Source organism: Candoia aspera, chromosome 13 (assembly GCF_035149785.1).
Source record: "Candoia aspera isolate rCanAsp1 chromosome 13, rCanAsp1.hap2, whole genome shotgun sequence".
Lineage (NCBI taxonomy): Eukaryota > Metazoa > Chordata > Lepidosauria > Squamata > Boidae > Candoia > Candoia aspera.
In genome coordinates this window covers 625,264-649,326 of record NC_086165.1, presented here as the reverse complement: position 1 = coordinate 649,326, position 24,063 = coordinate 625,264, and the positions used below count along the sequence as shown (strand labels likewise).

The following is a 24,063-nucleotide window of genomic DNA, read 5'->3' as shown; positions in this document are numbered from 1 at the left end:
GGAAAAAAAATAATTCCTCTGAAGGCAGTTATCTTGCTGTTGTTTTACTTGAATATATGATCTTTCTGTAGCATTTTGAGTTTTGCTGTATAGCAAATTGAGCCAGTTTGGTGTAATGGTTCTTTTTTTTTTTATCGTATGGCATAGCAGTCTGGTGTTCATGCTGCTTTTTTCTTGCTGGGAAATCCTTGTGAGGTCCAGCAGCCAGATGTGTAGACTATTCAGCCGTGACAAGTCACGTTGCCTGGGGTGCACCACGAGGAGGCTAGTCTACATTGCACCGAGGTGTAATGGTTATGGCATCAGACTAGAAACTGGGAGGCTGAGAGTTCTAGTCCTGCCTTGGGCACAAAGCCAGCTGGGGGATTTTGGGCCAGTCACTGTCTCTCAACCCTAGGAAGGAGGCAGTGGCAAACCACTTCTGAAAACCTTCCAAGAAAACTGCAGGGACTTGTCCAGGCAGTCTCCGAGAATCAGACATGATTGAATGTGTGTGCGTGCATGTGTGTGTGTGTGTATAGCTAACTGGGATTAAGCTAGGATATAGCATAAAATGCTATAGTATATACATATAGTATATGTATATATAATTTACAAAGCCTAGTTTCCATGTTCAGATAACGTATTTTCCTGTAACTAGTTGAAATATAATTATATTTAAGGTAACCAAACATCCTTGGTTGTAATTATGATGTGAAAATTTTCATGGGGCTTCAGGTTGTTGGTCCCTTACAAATGTTAAGGCAAATGAAGGTGTGGGGAAAAAGCATAAATCTTGTACTAGGCTTGTACTATAAGTGCATACCAAATAAAAATACTAAATACAAAAGGGGAAAGTATTTAACAAGGTTGAGGATGTTCACTTTTACCTAACAGCCCATGTTATGAGGTGTTTTTGTAAATGTAATCTGTCTTTCTTCCCTTTGCAGACATTTTAATCTGAGGCTGAAAAGAGATATGTCTCTCTTTAGTGATGACTTCAAGCTTGAAATGTCAGATAAAGTAATTGATTATGATACCTCCCATATTTATACTGGGCACATTTATGGTAAGTGCAGTAACTTTGTTTTCTGTCTTGAACTAGTAATAGCTCCTTCCTTAGGTCTTACTGCAGTGCAGAGCAATAGGCCATTTTCTCAGTAATTGAAACAATTTTAGAAACTTCATTTTTGTCTTTAAAACTGAAAGCAAAACAAAAATGTTGCTTGTAACTTTTGCAGTGGAAATAATTCTACATGGGAAGTGAACTCAGTAAACCCTAACATTTAAAGAGTGGGAAATAAGATAATAGATCTAGACTGAAAAGTAATACAGCATAGGAATGATTAAATAGATATTTTTATAAGAACAAACTTCAGGAGTAATAAAATCACATTTAAACATATACTATAAAGTAAGTGAGATGTAGTTGAATAAAAACCTGGTAGATGCCTAGAGTAAAATAGAAGGAAGAAAACTGAGCTGTAGAGGTGTTTAAAATGGGCAGAAAGAGAACATATAAAATGGATGGGGGGCAAATAGGAGGGAAGAGATGAGATAAAATCAGAGGCAGGGTTGGTGGCAGGTGTGAAGAATAAAGAACATTTGAGAGTTAGTTGGTCATATAGTTGAAAGCAAAAAGAAGAATTAGATGCAACGGCATACAGCAAATTCTACAACTGAAACAGAAGGCTTGACACATGGAGATGTGAAAAGCTTTGCATAAAAATGGTAGAATTACTAATCTGTTCCAGAGAAACTTGTGTATTTAAATAAAAGGAACAACTTGAATCACTTTGTAGCACTACATTTGAATATGACAAGATGGGACACAGAAAAGGACCAATTTCCAGTGTATACCTTTGGTCATCTGGGTAGGAATTATGTAATAAATATTGTGAAGTACATAACATCTGAAATGAATGAGATTTGCTCCTGTTTTTAAAATAATTGTAATTTGCTGATTTTATTGCATGATTATGGAAAGAAACCAAGAAAATGCTACATAACAGTTGTTTTAGTTATCTTGCTAAGAAATGTAGGTATGTGAGTTGAAGATAACTATATGCCCAAGGAATATAATAACCTTAAACCACCCAGAGTCATTTGTACGAGATGGGCAGTGAAGAAATGCGATAAATAAATAAAAAATGTCTACTTGAAAAAAATGGTCCATGCTTGGATCCTACCCAAACCAGTCAGTTGATGCAGCAGTCTACTGTTGGTTCATTTAAAGTCCTCTAATTTAGCCAGAAAGGTTCTTGGAATGGCTTACAAATCAATTAAAAAAAGAAAAGAGTCTCTGTCTTCAGTGTGTCTTACTTGCTTAGATCAGTTAATGCCCATTCTGATTACATCTGTATGTTCAGGATGACTAAAAGATAACCTTTCGTTTCTCCTTGGATATTTTGAGCAGTTCCTCTCCTGGCTTTGTTCTTGGGATGTGCATGCTTTGAAAATGTTCTTACGTGAGCCCTTCTCTGTACTCCTTAAAGAAGCCCAATTTCCCATTCAAGGCAGGGTGATTCCAGAGGTGCTGTATTTATGCAAGGTCTAAATCACCTTGTGGAGACCATTTTAAAAGTGTGCACAGCCCTTGTACGTACCTGTGCAGATTTACCTGGAAGCAGTTTGAACCTCTCTTGCCATGCGCAAGCCTTGAATGGATGGAGAGAATATTTTTAAATGACCAAGTAAACTACTGCTTTCCTGAATTTAAAACATACTTTATTTAGTTTGTGTGGAAGGAGTAGCACATCTGATTGTCATGAACATTGTAATGGAGTCTTATTTTTAATAATAAAAAAAGCCAATAAATTACCTTGAGAAAAGGGAGTAGGAATTTAAAACAGAAAAGAACTATGAACCATGAATTGTTATTAATTGTATATGAAGTATTTATTGATACTGGTGATAACTAGAACTTGATACAGGCATGTGCATGAATGCTGCATTTGTTTCCTGATCACTTGCTGAGAAGTAATATTCAAATTAAGGAAAATTGGTCACCCTAATCATCATTTTCAAATTTTGAACTTGTATCTACTTCAGATTTTACAATCTAAAATAAATGTTATAGTAAGCTGGTTATTGAGCATTAATTTAAAATATATGGCTCAAGAATCTTGGAGAAAATGAATAGTTGTGCAGCTATTTCCTGTAGTGGCGTGAGCATTTTAATGGAGAAGGCAGGTAGACCAGGAGGCAAGAAAGCTTCAAATATTGGCAAGGTGAGTCAAGATTCCTAACTCTTGCTGGTAACTGTTGCCTATGAATAACAATTGCCAGGGTATTCTAAACCCTATATACTTTTTTAAAACAGGTGAACAGGGAAGCTTTAGCCATGGATCTGTTGTTGATGGAAGATTTGAAGGATTTGTCAAGACTCACACTGGAACCTTTTATATTGAGCCAGCAGAAAGATATATTAAGGACAAAATCCTGCCTTTTCATTCTGTCATGTACCATGAAGATGATATCAGTAAGTTTTCATTCTGTGCTGAAATTATGCCGTATAGAACAGATAGGAACAAAAGCTGTGAGCGAGTGAGGTTTTCAGGACAATCAATCTTAAATAGAATACGCTGATGCTCAGTAAGCATTCACTCTTCGATTGCTGTACAGGGACACCTATCCTGAGCATGGTGAGTCACTTTGTTTGCAAAACAATGCTTAGAACCTTTTATAACCCTCATAGACCCGACTGTAGTGAGAAGTGTTCTTCAAAGTGTTCACACAAGTTCCTTAGCTTCATTTCATATCGTTCAAAGTGTCCCCTGAAGTATTCAGCTAATATAAGCAAAAAGCACCTAAATGCGCAAAGCTTTTAATATTATATTAGATGCGACCCTTCAGCAGTAATTGCTAGTAGTATTGGGTGCAGTTAAATCAGGTTGTCCAACATAGATCTGTTACTTCCTCCCCCCTCCTGTTTTTAAAAGGGCCACCTTATTTCTTTCCATTTGGAGGCGTGCTGGTGTCAGTGAGTACCGAGAACACGCTCCTCATATTGTAAGCTGCCTATTTACGTTAAGAAGCCCTGTATTCAAGGCATCCTGTAGTATTGGGACCATATTGTGGGGAAATCATGATCTGGCCGCCTGCCTTCTAATCTGCGTCCATTTTCTATCTGTTACCCCTGGGATCCCTGCATTTTACCTTTGGCATGTAATTCTTCAGATTTGTATTCAGTCTACAGATTTCCGCACCAATTACATTTCCTGATTCCTCAGACAGACTGACTACTTTCGTTTCTCTCATAGAAACTAGAATGTCTCATCAGATTTGAAAATCGAAAGATTCCTGAGCCAACCAAAGTGTTGAGCTAATCGTAGAACTTTCATTAGAAAGTACAAGCTATGTAATGTAATAGGGATTCTAATATTGTTTTATTATTGTTTTGACAGAAAAAGAGCCAGAGAATTGTTTTAAGTCAGCCCAGTTTAGGTGATCTAAACAGCTTAATGCTAGTAGTTCAGGACACTCAGGTTGGAAAATACTGGATAGATCTTTAACAAATACATCAAAAGTCTCACTGGCTTTTCACAAAGAGACCCCCATGCCCCTAATTCAGTGTGTAGTTTATAGTGCCAAACATTTTGTAATGTTTCTACTTGTAGGATAAGTACTTAGAGGGATTTTGAGTACACTGCACATGAAGCTGACAAGGTTACAGTCAGTTCAAGCAAAAGCTTCGGGTAAAGAAATCTGTATTGTTAATGAGAGAGCCCTTCCTTTGCCCATATTTTAGTTTTTGCAAGAATATTCTGTGAGTGCTTTTTGGACACAACAATGTGGCATATGTTCAGCATGACAAGTCTTATTCAAAGCTGAAACAAAAGCCAGTTCTGAAAATGAGAATTATATTGTCTGTTTCCTACAAAGTCCTTTGTTCACGTTGCTCTCTCTTAAATTAATGACCAGATAAAGACAATCCTTTTATTCTGATTTAAGATATAGGCAAATTATTTAAAATTCTCACTCTCGGTCTGTATTCATACTCTAATGGAATAATATTAATTATTGAAAACAATGGTTTTGCCAGGAGGGAGAGGGTTACAGTTCTTTCCATTTTGATTGAAACAGATTGTCTTGATTGGGCATTACTTGGGCCCTGCCATAAGTATATCAGGCATTGCAGGAAAGGTTGGAAATTGAAGGCAGCAGCTCTATGAACGTTCTAGAAGCAGTTCTGGATGTGGCACGCAGCATGGTCTTGCTACTGATGTTGAATTGTGATAGAAAATAGTAATGCTTGCTTACTTTTCATTATTCTTAGAATAATCCGTCTCTTTGGTTGTATTTGCTTGGATCATAAAGTTGCAGTAAACCTAAAAAAGGAAAGGGGGAAGGATATAATGTAGAAGCCGATCCAGATCAGCAGACAAAGATCCACAGGTTGAAGAAATGAAAAAGAGTCATGTAAAGTGACAAATGCAAAGAACCCCACAGGTTGCTCATGTTACACTGCTGTGTGAGCTGCACTGGCTTCCAGTTTCTTTCCGGGTGCCATTCAAGGTGCTGGTTATCACCCTAAATGGCACAGGTTATCTGTGGGACCGCCTCTCCCTGAGGGTATCTGGCCATTCCTCCAGGTCAGATAAGATGGGCATGCTCCAGGAGCCTTCCCTTAAAAGTTCCCATCTAGCGGGCCCTGGAGAGCAAGCACACCTTCTCGGTAGCAGCCCCTGCTCTTTGGAACACCCCCCCCCCCAAAATCTAGCAGGTCCCTGTCCTCATAGCCTTTTGAAAAGCCTTGAAGACCTGACTTTTCCCCCAGGCATTGAGGTGTAGTGAGGCTGGAGCCCAGTAAAGTTGTTTGTTGATGTATCTGTGGGCAGGTGTGTTGTTTTGGGGGGTGCCTGGAGTTTTCAAGATGGTTTTATATTTTTTACTGTTTTTATTGTTTGTAAACTGCCCAGGGTTATGGTGCATAACGTGGGTGGCTGTATAAGTCTTTTAAATAAATACATGTATCATTGAATCATGCAATATATGCAAGATATTGCTGTAAAGAAAAGGTATTAATTGTCTGGATAGTTTTCTGTCAAAGGACCCACTATTGAAAACAACTAGGAATAATCCAATGATTCAAGGTTGTACCCAGGTTGGTTCTTCTTATGATGCATTGGCTTAAAAAGGAAGTTTCATTTGACTGCTGTGTTATCGAACTATGCAGATTAGAATTGGCTTGTTCGTGTCCTGAGACTGTTTTTAGCAGCAAGGAGTCAACAATTACTCATTGCCAGGGCAAGTCTGATCACTTGCTTGAAGATTGCTTGGATCCTGGCTTTCGTTTTTAGAAGGCTTATGTGCTGCCCACTCCCATTGACTTTGGATGTACTGCAATACAAATATCTATAAAAACAACATTAAAAAGCATGACCGATATAAACAGCAGACTAAAGCTGTAGCATTAGAAAGCCTTGGTAAATACGTTTTGAGCACGCTACTAAATGGTAAAAGGTAGGGGGATTGCTTTACTCTCAATGGCAGATTGTTCCGCAATATGCAACCTGCATGTAGAACTGAGCTGAAAAGGGGGATATGGCTGTCAAGGGGACCTGCAGGTGCTTGGGGTTTGTGCCAGATTTATCTTTAATAGGAAAACAAAGCATGTGGGCACTTCCTATTCACATCTGTGTAATAGACTTGTGCAAACCTAATCTCTTTAATGCCTCACCCTCCGAGAGAGAGAGGGGGAGAGAATATTATGCCAACAGATTGAATTAAGCCTCATTAAAACTGTTACTGATACTGGATATTTCTTAACTTCTTTGCCCTTTTCCATTGTTTTGACGTTACTAATTTTAAAACAGATTATGTTAGTTTTCCCACTATTGTTGAAATAAACATGACTTGTTTTAAAATTAGTAATTGAGTATCTTAGTTTTAAAACCATCCATAAGGGGAAATAGGTGCCAGCAAGTCTCTTGGTTTCTGTTTTAGAATATCCACATAAATATGGACCACAAGGTGGTTGTGCAGATCATTCGGTCTTTGAAAGAATGAAGAAATACCAAATGACTGGTAGAGAAGAGCCAAGACACCAGGTATCAAACATTAAACAAAGGATTTGATAAAATACCTGTTATCCTTCCTGTGTATCTGCTGTTGATCTGACCACAGACATGGATAAACTATATTCTGCTATTGCCAAGACATGACAAATTTGCCATGACTGATCTATCTAATTTTGAATTGATATGTCATTACCACATAATGTTTCTCAAAGTCTTCTCAGTTTGAATTTGCCTTATGTTATGAGAGAGTTTTGGGGTTTTGCAAATAGCCACTATGCAGAACTGGCTGAATTTTTCTTTGCATGTAGTTAGGTAGAGAACTTTACATTTTTTTCCTAAAACTATTGAAAACTATCTACTGTATAGCTACAAACATGAAATCCATAGGTTGAGTTGGTTTATTAATTTTTAAAATTTCTATTAAAATTAATGGCAGGTTTTAAGAACATTTTAAGTACCTGACAGCAGCAGGCCTAAAAACTTGGCTGAGAATTTCCTCCAGTTGCAGAAATGTGACTTCCTTTATTCAAACATTATTTATGCATTCAGCTAGCTCATGAGCTGTTTTATTTCCTTTTAGTCCTTGGATAAACTTGGTGTGAGCCAAATTAATTGGAGGCAAATGTTCTCCAAAGCCAAGTTACTCCACCAGCACGCATGGTAACAGGAATTTGTCTGGCTGCAAGCAGCCGTGATGGCAAAGGGGGCAGAGGGGTCTCAAGCAGGTTAAAGGTGAAGGGAGGTACTGTAGGGTGGAGAAATTGGCACGTTCTTGCAGGTCACTCCAAGAAACAATGAGCTCCATGCCCTTGTTTTAGCCCTCTTATTCTCACATTCAAGTTGGACTCTGAATAGTTTGAAATGGAAGGCTATATAAACATCTTGTATCTCAATATAACTAAGTTCCTTGTCTCCTGATGCTTTAGCAGCCATCTGAAGAAGAGACCAGACAGGACCCTGAGCTCTTGAGGAAGAAGCGAGCTGCACAAGCCGAAAAGAACACCTGCCAGCTCTACATTCAGACCGATCATCTGTTCTTCAGGTATTACGGAACCCGAGAAGCTGTGATTGCACAGGTAAGCCCCTGGCGGTTGCTGCAGAAGGTCAAAATAATGGGCAGGAGAGCGAGAGAGCCTTCGTATGCCACATTACAGTGCCGGGTGAACGATGGTGTGGTTGTTCCAGGGCATTTAAAAGTGTACTACTACAGGCATCTTTTTCTCCCCCCCCCCCACAAATTATGCGTACAAGCATGATAGTTGCAGAATCTGTTTTACTTCATGGATGTGCACTATGGCATCTTTAGAAAAAAGATGAGAAAAAAAATTGAACATCCAGTGAAATTAACAAGATAATATTGTCGCTCAGATGCAGAGGATGTGCTTTGCATGTGAACGGCTCCAGATTACGTCTGTGGCCCTGGCGGATGGGGCCGACAAAGATTCCTGTCTGAATCTCTGGAGCGTTTCAGAATTTGCATCTTGTGGGTAGCCGTACAGGGGCCTAGAAGAACATGGGTGAGCCCTGAGGTGGTGTGCCCTGCATCCTAGGAGGAGAGATAAGTGAGAGTTTAGTTTCACTTTAGACGCTTCCTGGTTTCTTCCAGGCGAACCAGGGATCATCGTGTAACATAACTTCTGGTTTGTTTTGCTTGGTTTTGACAGTTAACTACGATCTCTTTTAAACCATGACATGATTTCTTTTAAACCTGGGAAAGAAGCCAGGGCTTTACTGAAGTGAAACTGAAGTCTGGCTAATCTCTCTTGGCAGGAGGAGTGGGCATGAGCCCAAGGCTGCCGACGGGACTCTTCCTACTTAGGACCAGCACTCGAGTGCGACTCAGAGCTGCCTGCCAGCACTCGCAGTCGCCCTCGACAGCCTAGCGTTAGAAGAACCGATCGTGCAGGTTGCAGAGGGAACAGCATCCACAGCCACAGCTTTTAACTTCCTCTTTCCTTTAGATTTCCAGCCATGTTAAAGCAATTGACACAATTTACCAGTCAACAGATTTCTCAGGAATCCGAAATATCAGTTTTATGGTGAAACGAATTAGAGTAAGTATACAGACACTTCATTGTGGAAGTCTTTACTTCTGTACGCGCTTGCCAATTTAGTTGTGTTTTTCTCTGTTTTATTGCACAATATCTTATGGCAAAACAGTAATTGCTCATAGAGGGCTGGGTTTCTTCTTTCACTGAGAGGCCCTGATGGCTAGTAACCTTGAATTTATTTACACAACTGCTCTGCTTTTTCCAGTGCATTTATGTTGCTCTTTTTTACTCGTAAATGTCGGGAAGATCACAGTGGCTTCTTGACTTGACAGTTAGCACGGGCAAAGCTGAAGGATGCCTCTACTGCCCAGTTAGTTCCATATCCTGATTTCTAGAGGATCAGCTCGGGCTTATCTTTCCCTGTTTCGTGGCAGTAACCTCAGGCCATGATTGGTGCATAATAAGATTTCAACTGCACATCAAAAACACTGCAGAGCTCTTACCTCATCTCTGGGCTTTGCGGTGGGTAATGTTCACACTATTCTTCTGTGAGTCATCCCTTGTGAAAACAAGTAGGTGTGGATTTTTTTTACTTGGTCAGAAAGTGATGTCTAACAGGGTACAATATTTTTCTTTCAGATCAACACTACCCAAGATGAAAAAGACCCTTCTAATCCCTTCAGATTTCCAAACATTGGTGTGGAGAAATTTCTAGAACTTAATTCTGAGCAGAATCATGATGATTATTGTTTGGCCTACGTGTTTACTGATCGTGATTTTGATGACGGTGTGCTTGGCTTGGCCTGGGTTGGAGCACCTTCGGGTAAAGAATATTTGAATATATTTCTTGGACAGAAGGGAAGTGCAGAGCATCACTCTTGTGTAGAAGTGATTAAGTTCAATTCATTGAGCTGAAAGAGACTTTTGATTAGGTGTCTGGAGGGCTGCTGCCAAACAGAGTCCTGAATGAAACCCATCCAAGGTCTGGCTTTACATGATAGGCTCATAATGCAGTTGGGTAATTTCTACTGCAAATAAAAGGACACCGCTCTTTGCGGTGTACAGAAGCAAACTCCTGTTTGAGGGGATATTCATTTTCCCTTCTCATGCACCTTACTCCTCCAAAGCTGGGTGACTTTGGGCCAGTCCCTCTTCTGTCAGCCCAACTCACCTCGCAGGAATGTTGTGGGGAAAATAGGAGGAGGAAGGACTATTAGGTATCTTTGCTATAACTAGAGCCTGATTTTTGGAAGATGGTTTCATCTAGAGGTTATCTAGATAACATGGGTGGATGGATATAACTGCTCAGTTGTCTACTTAAAATGTATGAGGTGATCTTTCTTTTGAGTTGGATGTATAAAACTACTTTTTATGAGGATTATTGTCATATTGCAGCATGTCCAGAGGAGAGCAGCCCAGATGATACGGCAGAATTGTTCACTTGTTCTAGAGGGCTGGACAAGAAACGGGGTTTAAAGTACAAGGAAACAGATTTTGGTTGGACACAGAAAAAAAAAATCCTGAGTGTAAGGGCTGTTCGTCACAGCACAGTGTGCCTTGGGAGAGGATGCAGCCTCCTTCCCTGGAGGTGGTTGAATGATGGCTGGACGGCCTTTGGTTGGGGGTACTGTAGTTAAGGGGTTTTGCAGTGATCTCCAAGGTGCCTTCCAACCCTCCTGTTCTGTGGTTCTATGAAAGCCAAATGCATCACATCATGGTGTGTTGCAGTGTGTGAAAACAGCCTTTGAGAACTGTTCTCTCTGAAGGGAGAGCCAATGATTTTGCCTTCACAGTCCCAGAACAGCTCAGAGAGCTTTCGTGATTTCTGATTGGCTCACAGAATGAAAATTCAGATTGAGCTGATACATTTGAAGATATTTTGATAATAAAATGAATTGTTTAGATTAAAAGTGCTGGTTACATTTTGCTTAATGAGAAAGGGTTTTTTTAGTCATTTGCTAATTAGTTTTGCTAAAGGTTACTGTTTGATCTTAATTACAGGGAGCTCTGGTGGAATCTGTGAGAAAAGCAAGCTTTATTCTGATGGGAAAAAGAAGTCCTTAAATACTGGCATAATCACGGTGCAAAACTACGGTTCCCATGTCCCTCCTAAGGTCTCTCATATCACCTTTGCGCACGAAGTGGGGCATAACTTTGGTTCTCCTGTAAGTTTGTGTGTTCCAACTCTCTTCCTCACTGGTCCAGCTTTTACAGCAGATTCAGGAACCCTTAAAAGTTGTGACCAAACTATCCCCTCTGTACACAGAACTGACCAGTCGTGCTCACTGCATGATGAAGCAGCCTGATGAATCGGGCCAGCCAACCTGCCCTAAGGGGTGTCCTGTCTTCTGTTACAGCAAAATGTATCTAGCCTAATCAGAAGAAAGGATATGCGTTGCTTGCAGCCTGCCAGACAGGTGTTCAAAAAGCACCCAATACAGATAGTGAAATTTCCAAGAGAGGAGAAATTGGAGTGAATTATGCTCTTTATGTAAGGTGCAAGCAAAGGCGGGGTTATTTCTGAAGAGCTGTAGTACTGTTTGGAGACAGTGTTTCTGGGTCTGATCTCTGCCTTCTGATAGTGTTGAAATATAATGTTGAAAACATGTGCCAAGGTGTCAGCAAAGCAGTCCCTGCACTCACTTGCATGAGAACTGCGCACCTCCACTGGCCTCGGCAATCTGGCCGCTTTGCCTTAGCCTGTGGGCTTTGCATCTGACTGCTCAGAGCCCTTCCTGTTTCTGAAATGATTTGCTGCAGGTAAATACAAATCTGACTTTAGTTGTTATGCTGTCTCTCCCAATCATGTAAGTGAGGCCAGACTCTTACAAGATTGTTAACAGATAAACCAGGATAATAAAAAGAGTGATTTTGGTGCAATGAATTGAACAGAGATAAGGGTTCTTTATCAGTGGCCATAATGTGTTACAAAGAAGTTATTGATGGGGGAGTTGGCTCCCTTCCCACCCACCTCCACCTCACCCACTTGCTGCCCTGCCCTTTTCCTGGGAGTACTTTAACTGGCTCCTTACCTGAGCATGGCGGCCTCTTCAAGGAGCAGAAAACAGCGGCACCTCTGGCGACGAAGGCTGACGGTTTTTGTCTCCTGCAGCACGACTCTGGAACAGAATGCACTCCTGGAGAGTCCAAAAACTTGGGGCAAAAAGAAAATGGCAATTACATAATGTATGCACGGGCAACATCTGGCGACAAACTGAACAACAACAAATTCTCCATCTGCAGCATTCGGAATATCAGTCAAGTGCTTGAAAAAAAGAGGAATAATTGTTTTGTTGGTACGTATTTCTTCTGAACAATTTCATTTATTTATTTTGCCTGTGGGATGGCAGCGAGAAGGGAAAACAGGGAACGTCGCTGGGGTCAGCTTGAGATTCTGTAGCTTTTCATTTTCTAAACGTTTGGCCTCTGCCCTTCCTGTGAGATGCGGATGAAGGTGAAAGAAGGCAAGTCGGCCATCACACCCTGTCCTCGCTTGAACTCCTTTGGAAACGAGCTGAGCTTGATGCCCTGTGTCCAGGGTGTGGGGGGGGCATCCTGGTTTTTTAGTGAGATGTCCCTGTCAGATTTCCCTGAACACCCCCCCCCCCAGCCAATTACAGTTCAGCTGAGAGCTGCTTCTTCCAACACACCATTGGAATGTACTGACTGGGATTTGCACTTCGTCAGTGGCCACTCGAGATGGGCAGTGCCCACCCCTCTTCCCACAGATACGGAGTCAGCTTCCTTTAGGTGGTTGGAGGGGCAGCCTGTGGTCTGTGTGGGTGTCTTGCTGTCATGCACTCTCATGGGCACAGTCTTCAAATAAGGCAGATGCCCATCTGAACAGCAAAATGTTTGGCTGATCATAAGCCAGCGAGGTTGATGCCAAAGAGCTATGTGGCACAGCTTTGCAGCCTAAAGTGAAGCAAGTTCCTCTCCCGCTGACCTTTCAAAAAATGCCATAGTTGCAGGCTTAGTGCTCTGATCAGGGTCTGGTAGCAAAGACACTGTTCTGTTTTGATCATGTAATGGGAAGCACTGGTTTGCTTAAATACCACAGAAACCCTCCCTCCCTCCCTCCCTCAAGACAATTCACCTGCTCTAGCAAGAAATGCACAAAACCCATCTTCATTAATCACTGCTTAGGCAGGTTCAGGTTTTTTGTGTTATGCATATGGTGAAATGCGTTGCTACAGCCCTTGAACTGCAGCCAAGGTCCCGTCCGTAACTTCCTCCTTTCCTGTGACAGACGCTGGAGAAAGGAATGTGCCTGAGGCTTGCAATGCCGGTCTCTGGCTGGACTGAGAAGGAGCAGGTTTACCGCATGGCCTCTGCTTTATGGAACTGGGATTCGCGTCCTTAAAAGGAGGTGTCCCCGTGTCCCAGTTCGGTCCCAAGGAGGCCTCTCCAGATTTCTCATGACACCAGTTTGCATTCAGATGACCTTGCTGTTTTTCAGAATCTGGCCAGCCCATCTGTGGGAACGGACTGGTGGAGCAAGGGGAGCAGTGCGATTGCGGCTACAGCGACCAGTGTAAGGACGACTGCTGCTACGATGCCAACCAGCCGGAGGACAAGAAGTGCAAACTGAGACGCGGCAAGAACTGCAGGTTCAAGGCCGTTGGGTTGACTGCGCACACCTCTCTGGCTGCGGGCATGGGGCGAGCAGGGCGGCCTTTGCCAGGGAAGGGTGGCTCTCTCGGCCTCGGTGTGCATTTTGTGTAGAGCGGGAGAGCCCCGTTTCCTGGTTTACAAGTGCGCATCTTTCCTTCATCCAAATTGGCCACTGCATTCCAAGCCAAGCACCAGGTTTTAGTGGCAGGCAGAGTGAGGAGAAGAGAGCTGGCTGTGGGATACATTTCCCTTCTCTTAGCCTTCCAGAGGAGGGTATACATCTGGCTTTTCATACACCGGCTGGGTTGCACGCAGCTGTCACTGCCTATTTCTGCTTTGCAGCTGGTTGGTTGAAATTGTTCCATTGACTGCTATCTTCAGAATTGGAAGGGTACCTTATTTAAATAAGGGCAGTGCTAAAAAATAATAACAAAGTCTAAAACTGACTTGGAGGGAGAAGCACTCAGAAACACAAGCGTGCCACTCGTTTTCAGTCCAGCTAAAAGCACCCACACTTTTGGATTGTGGGCAGAATGAGTTGAGCATAGGTTCTCCCTGCACTGTTTTCAGAGGGAAATCAGGGACTGGTCTATAGGGTGAGAGGGAACAGACGGGAGCAGGGCTGTCACTGAAGGTAAATATGGATCTCCTGTGAAATGATGGAGCCTGTTGGAATGGCACTAAGTTTTTCCTCCCTGTTTAGCCCCAGCGAAGGCCCCTGTTGTACGCAGAATTGTGAATTCAAGAAGGAGCGGGAAAAGTGCCGGAATGATTCTGAGTGTGCCGAAGAAGGAAGGTGCAACGGTAACTCTTCTTTCTGCCCCACATCTGTACCGAAGCCAAACTTGACAGACTGCAACAGACGTACACAAGTTTGCATCAATGGTGTAAGTCTTTTCTCCAGAAGTGTTTCAAAAAAGCCAGACCACAGTTCAGCTCCAGCTTGTGGCTCCTGGCCCATGTGGATTGTGTTTCTTTCTGTCTACCTGTTTCAGCGTCTCTCTTAGGCCAGCCAATAAAAACAGACCTTTTCTTTTCATTTGGAGTTTGATACCAAGAGGTTTTGTACTGACGGTTTTTGAAACCGGTCCCCCTGTTTGTCTGTTGTCAAGCAAAGAGGTGCTTAAACCTTGAGGTAAGGCTCCTCACCCAGAAAATTCTTTGGATTACAAGGAAGCCTCAGATCTTTCCCAACTTTGTGTCCTCAGGGATCTCTAACGTTGGTGGTGCTGGGCTAATTCTGGAGGAGTTGAATTTGGGGAAACAAACTATTCTTCTTTTCCTGACTCTGCTTTCTGTAGCCAAACGTATTTCTCTGTTTACAGGAAGGAAAAAGGGAAACTTGTGAAGGGTCCTAACGCTCAAAATTGGTCATGGCATTCATTTTTCCATTTCATACAGTTTGACTCTGAGCTTGATTAGATAAAGCATCTAGTAAGAGTTGTCCATTTCCTCCCCAGCAATGTGCCGGCTCCATCTGTGAGAAATACGACTTAGAAGAATGTACCTGTGCTAGTTCTGATGCAAAGGATGATAAAGAATTATGCCATGTCTGTTGCATGAAGAAAAGTAAGTTTTTTTATGCCAAGGAACCATAGCATTCCACATAGCATTTATGTAGGGATGTAGCAAATATTCATGGCCAAGCCTTTGTTGTTAAGTGGGGGACAGTCCTGCTTTGTAAAAGTCCTTCTGCCCTTTCTTTTAATTTCTGGTAGAAGATGAGCATATGCCTGTGCAGTTGAAGTATTTTCCAATTGCACTCTCAGACCTGGAAAATACAGAGGCATTAGCATTTCAGATAACCATTTCACAGCTTGGTTTAATTCCAGTATGAAAATCATTTTTTGCTCAGCTTTAAAAAGGAAGTACCTGGCTCAGAAGACTGGTGCCTCACTTGGTGCCAGCATGGCATAGTGGGAGACCTCCTTGATGCATGAGGCGTAATTGCTTAGGAGAGTCCTATGCCTAGTTGAGAGTTATGGATAAATGCAACTATCGTTCTGCATAGTTTTTATTACTTTTCAGAGAGTTGTACATGGCAATGTCCTGGCTTGTCTGTTCCATGCCAGTAATTTCTCTCTTCTGCTTTGAACAGCAAAATCCTGATACTGCTCTTCCAAAGGCTTTGGTGTTCAGTTTTAAATCATTTCTGCTTTATCCAGTGCATCCGGAAACGTGTGCCAGTACGGGATCTGAAGCATGGAAGGATTATTTCAGTTTCAAAACTATCACCCTCCAGCCAGGGTCACCCTGCAATGATTTCAAAGGTTATTGCGATGTCTTCATGCGGTGCCGCTTGGTGGATGCTGATGGCCCCCTGGCCAGGCTGAAGAAGGCCATTTTCAATCCAGAGCTGTATGAAAACATTGCAGAGTGGATTGTGGTGAGTGGAGCGATGGACGCTCTGAACAAACTTTGCCATTCTCGAGTTCTTGGCAGAAACGAAGTGGAAATATTTAAAATAAATACGTTACTTATTTACATTCTTGAGCTGAGATACAAAATTTAAAATACATGTTCAGTACTTCTATTCAAAAAATATTTGTGTAGATGGAGGTAATAATTTAGAAGTTAGTTGTTGATAGAATTAAAAAAAAAGATTAAATATGGATAAAACTTTTATTTAAAGGATCCTTCAGGACACTGCTGCTGTGTTAATTTTTTAGCCAGTGCTGTTTTCCACAGCTTTTAAAAATGTTGCTGTTTGAAAGAAAGATGCATTTTATCTTTTCAATATTTTGCTATAGTAAATCTGGCAAAAACTGAACTACTCTTTGGTCTCCCTTTTCTCCTTTTCCCTCTTCCCAAAAACACTTTCTCCCAAGATTAAACTATGATGATTTTCATTTTGAAAATTTGTATATTCAATCTTGCAGCGTATATTTTAGTACATTGTAAAATGGGATCAATTTTCTCAAGACCTGGACTGCGTGGTCCCATTTTGTAGCAATCTGGCAAAAACATGTGAGCAGAAAGCCCATTTCACTTTAGGTCTGCTCACTGCGTGGAGGCCAGGTGCCCTGCGGTGAGTGGAGAAGGCAGGTGCCCGGAGCCTGGTTCAGCCGTAAGAATTCATGGAAGTGTGCCCTCTGAACACTACTACAGGTGCCCAGACATACACGCCAATTGCACCTTTCCCTTCCAGGGTAAGGAGCGTTCAGCACAGAGCAGATCTAGTAAGTTAGAGAAGGTAAAGACATCCAGAAAGGAAACAGAGTGAAAAGTAGTTGACACCAGTGCCATTTACTGGGTCTCTGACAGGTTGCCGTTTTTTGCTTTTTGACATTCATTCCTTGCAACAATCTACATGCTACCCAGTATCTTTCTACCAGACATGTTTATATGTCTTAAAATCTCTCCATCCATTTTCCCACTTTAGTAAACATTTTCTAAAGGTACACAAATTCACATACTTGCTCTTGCTTTTTGCCATTAATACTATAACTTGAAATTGTTCACTCTGTTTTCTCTGCCCTCTCCCGCGCTGGTCCTTGATACGTCAATTTTCAGATCGATGCTGCTCAATCCATCATACGGTATATCTAGTACTCACCACAGGTCATCGGGGTTCTCGGCCAGTGGCATGGCACCTTCCTCATACAAAATTACACAGGCCTTCCTGTCCCCAAATATACATCACCACAAGTGGTCCTTACTCGTTTGTTCATAATTGTCATTCTCTCTATTTAATGTTGGAGCATTTTCTAAGCTTTCCATGTACTCTGACGCGTGCTTTGCTTCCTGCAGACGCCTCCCGCGTTGCGTTCGGCAGTCAGCTTTCAATTTCCTATTTGCTCAAAACATTCTGGCCAGACTTGTTTTCTTCCTCATACTTCTTCTGTTGTACATTGTACATGAATGCACAGCAGTAGACTTGCCTTCTTAGGCGCGGACGTCTCTCAGAACTCCCTGAGTGCAGCGGCCTGGTCTGTGCATCCTGCACCAGGAATACCATTGCATTTTACTTCCCGAATGTTGCTCATTGTCACCTCTTGTACTCTTTTGGTCAAAATTCTGCCAAATATAGTCCCAGGCACACTTAACAAACTAACTCCCCCCTAGTTTTTGCGTTCACTTGCTGCTTTTCCGTTTGCATGGGGAAACAATGACAGCATCCTTCTGGTTGTCGGGCACAGACGGAATCTCTGCACACGTTAAGCAGGTCACACAGCCCATCCAAAAGCATCTCACAGCCACGCTGAAACGTTTCTCCAGCTACACCATCAGCACCTGTGGCCTTTCCATTGTTCAGCATTCTCTGAGCACTTGTTGCTGCTTCTCCATTACGTTTCCTTGGACGGTCCCATTATCGCAGCCGCTTCGATCCCGCTTAACTCCCTCCGGATCTCTCAAATAGGCCTCCCGGCAGTTGCTCCCTTCAGCTTCTTCCCAAACCATTCCATCACTTTCCTTTTCAATCCCACTCCCTCTTCTGGAGGCCACCACCTCTTCTGCCTCCAGAGCAATATTTTCTGCTCGTCCAAATTGCCCTGCCCTTTCTCTCTCTTTGGCGTTCCTCGCTCCCTTGGACAGCCTTCCTTACGGCTGTCCTTTCTTGATAGAGTCATGCCAAATGCAGCATTCCTGTTAGCGGTAAAGATCATGCTGGGCAATTTGGGCCCAGTTGGCCAGCAGGCCTCAAGCCCAGTTTTACCACCAGCCTGCTGCTCTGCAAGGTAGATACCCAATCAGAAGCCTGCGTTGCGAGGCAGCCAGGAGGTTCATTCAGTCTGCAGTTTTCAGGAGATTAAAAACAACATTTCCCGCCCTAGCTGTGCCTGGAGGTGAGATTGGTGCGCGTGCTTCCGGCATTTGAAGACGGTGTCCAGCTCCTACTTGCCCATGGGTCACGCAAGGGAGTTTTAAGGGGGCCAGCTCATTTCAGCACCAGGGGCTTCTGATGGTGCAGTAGGACACCTTGGTGGTGGAACAGGATAGCTATGAATCTTGCACCTGGAACCGAGCTTCTTGCCGTAAAATGCTTTTTGACCAATGGCATCTTCCAGGCTTCAGCCCCTGCCTCCGCCCTTCAGCCGTGTTCCCAAAGGGCCCAGTTCCCATCTCGTCACCTCAGGAGAGTGCCTGGTCTGTGCCTTGTTCCGGCCTGTGGCTTCCTCAAATCCAGGAGTCGCTTCCCAGCCTGTTGTGCCTGTGGATAGCGAAGCTGGGCGACCAGCCGGCCTCCCCGTATTTGCCGCTTGCAGTGAGACCTCCTGGGGCTCACAGCTCATGGGGTCCAGGCAGTGAACAGCTTTGGGTGGAGCTCTGTTTCCTTCAGAAGATCGGATTCTACTGCCATTCGATGTTTCTGGCTCGTGTGCTTCCTTAGTTGCTGCCCAGAGTCCAAGCGCATCAGCTTCCTATCTCCTGCCACGTTAGACAGAGATGGGCAAATCCAGCTGCTTGCGGAGTGCGCAGCCCCTGCTCTTTTCCAAAAGCGGGCCTGGGGGTTTTGCCACCTAACCTTGAGTGCCGAGAGGAGAGACTGCCTCCTTTCACCTGTGAGGCACCGCCAGTCCGCTGGCGTGGGATGTTCCAGCGCTGCCCACGGCAGAGGCGGTTTGACTGGTAGCCATTCGGTTGAGCCTGCCTTCAGAGGGGCCCGCTGTGGTTGGAGTTCCTAGGATGTCTGCCTGTAGGGTTACCTCCTGGGATAGAATATAAGTTAGCATCTCTCTCCTCAGACGCGCTTCTGCCTTTCTTCCCTCATCTGTCCCTCCAAACTGATGGTGGCCCTTCTCCCTGCTGCTCTGTGGGCACATCCTGCACTCTTCTGTGCCAGTCTCTCTAGAAGCCCCGCTAACGCAGCTTTGTTTAGTTAGTTCTACATGATGGGGAATTTTTATTTTCTCTATTTTTGCTGGGGGTGGGGCGGAGGAGATAATTCCATTTATACACAGGTGTAAGTTTAAATTGAGTTAAAAGCTTCAGGATGTATTGTGAAAACTTGCAGAATAATTAGATTGCTGTTGGTATTCTGCAGTAGGCTTCTGTGTAGCTCTCCAAAGTAGTCATAAGGGGTGAGGTGAAGGTGCCAGAATCCTTCTTGTTTCCAAGGGCAAGCAGGCTGCCACAGGTGTCTTTGTTCCTCCTGCTCCTCTGTTCTAAATTTCTCCTGGTTTATCAATTCTTGGTGCTGTGGTGATGTGCTACCCTTTTATTGAAGGCGGTTTTGGTACAAGCCCCTCTGTGGGGGGGTGGGGGTGGACAGGCTGCCCCTAAGGGAAGGCCTACCAAAGTGATTAAAGCCTGCTGTTAAGGGTGGCCTGGCCTTCCGGGTGCTGAGGCGTGGCCTGCCTTCTTTGTGCACAGAGAGCTTGCCCTGCCCGGTCAGATGGGGGGAAAATGCCTGTTTGTTCTGTCTCAAAACCCCAGGCGCACTGGTGGGCCGTCCTGCTCATGGGGATTGCACTCATCATGTTGATGGCGGGATTCATCAAAATCTGCAGCGTTCACACCCCGAGCAGCAACCCAAAGCTGCCACCGCCCAAACCCCTTCCAGGTGAGGCTTTTGCTAGCTCTGCGAGAACTTCTGCTGCAGAGCGGTGTGGGACGGAGGTCCATCCTGCGCGATGCCAGCTCCGTAAGGTGCCTTGGCGGATAGGAGAAAAGCAGGTGGCAGGACCCGGGTGCTCTGGTTGGAACTATATCAGGCGTGTGGGGAGTTCATCCCAGGCTTGGAAGAGGGGCAGACCAAACTGCCCCAAGCACTTGAAGGGGGCCCCGGGCTTGGTTGTGCCTGGGGCTGTTAGAGATGCACGGGGGTGTGGAACCAGCGTTGGGGAGGGGCTGAGCACACCAAATGAGCAAGGAATCGGGGGGGGGGCAAACAAAGCACAGGGAGCTCTCCCTGTCGGCCACAGCGGACCTCTTTTCCCCAAAGCCTGGATGTGCATGCACTGTGCCACCTGGAGCTCTTCTTGCCCCGTGCCCATGAAGGGGTTTAGAGCTGCTCTGCTGAGAACTGGCTTAGGTTCACGGGGCCTCTGGCTGGCGCAGTCTGCAGTGGTGCTGGGAGGCCCCCCTTGTTTCCGGAAAATCGTCTTCCCGTAACTCTGGCTTGGGGCTGCTTAGCTGCGGTCGCAAATCAGAGCTTGGGCTGCGGGCGGGCGGCGCCTGGCTAGGCAAAGAAGCTTCTGAACCTGCTTCTCCTCCGGTCTTTCTGCAGGCACCTTGAAGCGAAGGAGGCCACCCGCAACGACCCAGGCTGCTCCACGGCAGAGTTCCCGGGAGAGTTACCAGATGGGTCACATGAGACACTAAGGGCTGCTCGTTGCCTTGGTTCTTCCTAGTGCCTACAGTGGGAAAATTTCGCTCCAAAGAAACCCGTAATAAGTCATTGTCCCTAGTCGACGAAGGAGGTTCTCCAAACCTGGAAAAGTCCGACGATCCCTTTTCCCTGCCCCGAAGCGAAGGGGCCGGCCGCGAAGCAGATCTTTAGCAGTCTTCTGAAGCCACGCGTTTCTCTCCCCCCTCAGATCTTCGCTGTTGCCTTTTCTTCACCTGCAGGCAAACGTAGCTCTGACGGAGCTTCTCCTCACGTGAATTAAAGTACCTGTTTTTCAGCTGCCAAGGCTAGGAAGCTAGACTGCCTCGATGTTGGAGACGTTACTTTGCCAATGTACATAAATGGTCATATGCAGACATTGTATTTCTAATGTACACCTGTACTTCTGTGTGCAATTGTAAAACAATATAATTGCAATATGGATGTTCCTTTATATTATAAACCTTTTACGCTCTTAATGAAGAAATTACTGTTTAATTGACATACTCAGGATAACGGAAGGTTGATGGTGTATAAAGGTCCGGGATTCTGTAATGCTTTACGCAGGAATTGTGAATCGCGTCAAATCCGTTTTTTATGCATCTCTCTTTCGGTCAGAATTACTGCTAACGCGCTGCCTGGATGCCGAGTCCAGGCTCTCCTCCTGCCCAGCTCTGCTGAGAGAATTCCGGCCGCTCCAGGGGAGGCTTGCGTGGGAAGCGTTCTTTCGGGATTGGGATCGTGCCAGCGCTGACCTGAACACTCGGGTCCAACGCCTGCCTTCTTGGGAGGGCAGCAGAAGCCTTTGCAGAGAAGAAAGAGACCTTTGCCTATTCTGTTAAATGATCAACTTTTCTTTTCCCCATGATTTGGTAGTAAGATAAGTCTCTCGTATTTTTCTCACATTGCAGCTGGCTTTCTTTGTTATGCTCTGATCGCCTTGATAAGTGATAATGATCCCAATTCTGATAAATTTGGGAGAGATTAAAATACGTTTTTTTTTTGGTTATGTTTTAACAAGTATTTTGGTAAACTTTCAGCATGAAACTGTTTTAAAGGATAACCACTAAAACAGAAGCCACTACTGTGGGAGTTGCTGTGATGGTGTAATTATTGCAGGTGCGGAATGTGAAAGGCACTAAAGAGGATCTCAAACAGCACAATGGCCCAAAGTTTTTATTGCAAGTGTATATAATTGGCATTTTTTTTTAAAAAAAAGAAAAAGCAATGTCATAATATGCTTAACTGCTATGCAGGAAATGGAAGAGGGCATTATTCAAGCTTGTATTCACTGCTTCTGTTTTTCCAAAAGCACCAAGCTGATTGGGAACCAAATGGCTGCAAAATATTTCTGGCTTTGCTTAGGAATCCAGTTGTATCGGGGGGGGGGGGGGGGGCTGGCTAGGCTGTGGGTTTTGTTTTGGTTTTTCAAGAGTACAAGGTTTACACACGCATTCCTTCTCATATGTGACTCGCAAGCCAGCAAGGCGAAAAACGTTACAAGAATATAATGGGATCTCTTCCTTGTAAAACTTGTACAGTATGTGGTGACTTTTTTCAGAATACAGGTTTTTTGTACATGGTTTAGAGACAAATTTTGTATATGAATCCCCCAGACTAATAGATTATAAATAATTCTGAAGGATCTTAACTAGCTAGAGGTCTCTGTAGTTGCTTTTAAACCATTTTAAAATACCATTTTGGGATTATTCTTTTTTTCTTCAGACTGTGCGAAGACTGGAAGCTAGGTTTGCATTTCTGAAATGGTGGCTTTTATTCTACGAGAGTTCTTAGCAACTTCTTAAGTGTGGTTGATCTTGGACCATGTAAATTCTTTGCTTGTAATGTTATCCTGTGGCAAGGGTGTTTGGCAGAAAGCTGGCTGACCTGTTTTTATTTGGGGTCTAAGTTTAATGTTTTCTGCAAAAAAAAAAAGTGCACTGAACTCTCTACTACAAGTCAAGATGTGGTAAAATAAAAAATATCAAGGCAAATTGCGATCTAATACTACTGTCAGTTTAATGTCCACTGTGTTTTATACAGTATCTTTTTTGTTCACTTTGGAAATTTTTACTAAAAAGTTGCAAAAAAAATTATAAAGTATTGTGCAAACAAATGTAAGGGTTTTTGAAACTTGAAATGCATTAATAAATAGACCTGATGAAATCACTCCCAAAGTCACCTGGTTTCTCTGAGTCAGGGCAAGCAATGTGAGTCTGTCTGTGGGTTGCGGTAAAAGCCCATGGGCACTGCAGGTGCCTCCTGGTGCAGGCCCCGGGTTTGGATTCAGCAGCCCTGCTGTGGGGAACTTGGCTTTCCAGCATGGCCTCAGGGTGGGCCAGGTCCTCCTCCTGCCTCTCCAGGGAGACCCCAGTCCAGCCGGCCCCCGAGCGGAAGAGACGGGCTGGGCCGGGGCCCCTGGAGAGCGACTTCTCCCCAGAGTCTCCTGCGACAGATGGATGTGAGGGGCTCCCAGGGGAGTGGGGCTGCTTGGGGCCCCAGTGCTGGGGGGGGCTGCTTCCCTGCTCTTTCCTGCCCCCTTCCAAGGTGAGTGGGGGGCAGAAGGCTAAAGCTGGGGATCTGGAGCCAAGATGGGGGTGCAAGTGGAGGGCCCTGCACACTGCCTCTCTGCCTCCTCACAAGTCAGGGGGAGAGTGCCGCCCTTTAGCCTTCAAGGGCAAAAAAGAGGGGCAGAAGGAATTGTTTCAAATTGGGGGCCGTGGGGTGCTGACTCAGCCCATCCCAGTCTGAGATTTGGGGTCCACCAGGCTGATCCTGCTGCAGCAAAGGGGCCCCGGAAACCTTCCAACGATGGAGACCCTGACCCTAGCCCCTGTGGAGGGGTTGGGGCCCCACTGGCCCTCTTGCACTCCCTTGCCCCTCTCCCACCCCTCTCTGCAGACCAGGCCCTCCTCTGTTGCCTCAGCCCATGGGGACTCAGCCGACCAGAAGGGACACCCACCTGGGCCAAGAAGACTGTGGACGGGCGGTTGTCCCAAGAGGCCTGGGCCTTGGGGCTTGCCCTGCCCTCGGTCCCCTCCATGGCTGCAGCGGTGCCTGGGCACCCTCTGGAGTGGGTAGTTGGGTAGCCCCATGAGAGAAGCTGCCTCCCAGAGTTGGAAATGCTCCCCAGAGGGCACCCTTTGGCCCCAACGCAGGGCAGCCCCTTGGACCCCCCAGCTCCTCC

General features: G+C 44.6%; 1 protein-coding gene across 3 annotated transcripts in view; it reads left to right on the top strand.

Moving 5' to 3' along the window:
* The window catches only part of ADAM10 (ADAM metallopeptidase domain 10), a 30,632-nt gene extending 7,587 nt beyond the window's left edge, over positions 1 to 23,045 (top strand). For 2 of the 3 annotated variants that reach the window (XM_063314405.1, XM_063314403.1), the window contains exons 3-16: positions 930 to 1,048; positions 3,302 to 3,460; positions 6,928 to 7,031; positions 7,928 to 8,077; positions 8,963 to 9,055; positions 9,632 to 9,815; positions 10,994 to 11,157; positions 12,105 to 12,288; positions 13,452 to 13,602; positions 14,310 to 14,493; positions 15,067 to 15,175; positions 15,772 to 15,992; positions 19,985 to 20,111; positions 20,778 to 23,045. In XM_063314405.1, coding sequence (XP_063170475.1) covers positions 958 to 1,048; positions 3,302 to 3,460; positions 6,928 to 7,031; positions 7,928 to 8,077; positions 8,963 to 9,055; positions 9,632 to 9,815; positions 10,994 to 11,157; positions 12,105 to 12,288; positions 13,452 to 13,602; positions 14,310 to 14,493; positions 15,067 to 15,175; positions 15,772 to 15,992; positions 19,985 to 20,111; positions 20,778 to 20,872 — 2,016 coding nt within the window. In that variant the 5' untranslated portion in view covers positions 930 to 957 and the 3' untranslated portion in view covers positions 20,873 to 23,045. The remainder of the gene's footprint in view (positions 1 to 929; positions 1,049 to 3,301; positions 3,461 to 6,927; positions 7,032 to 7,927; positions 8,078 to 8,962; positions 9,056 to 9,631; positions 9,816 to 10,993; positions 11,158 to 12,104; positions 12,289 to 13,451; positions 13,603 to 14,309; positions 14,494 to 15,066; positions 15,176 to 15,771; positions 15,993 to 19,984; positions 20,112 to 20,777) is intronic. The other variant, XM_063314404.1, reaches the window with a different exon arrangement.
* Positions 23,046 to 24,063: the final 1,018 nt, after the last annotated feature.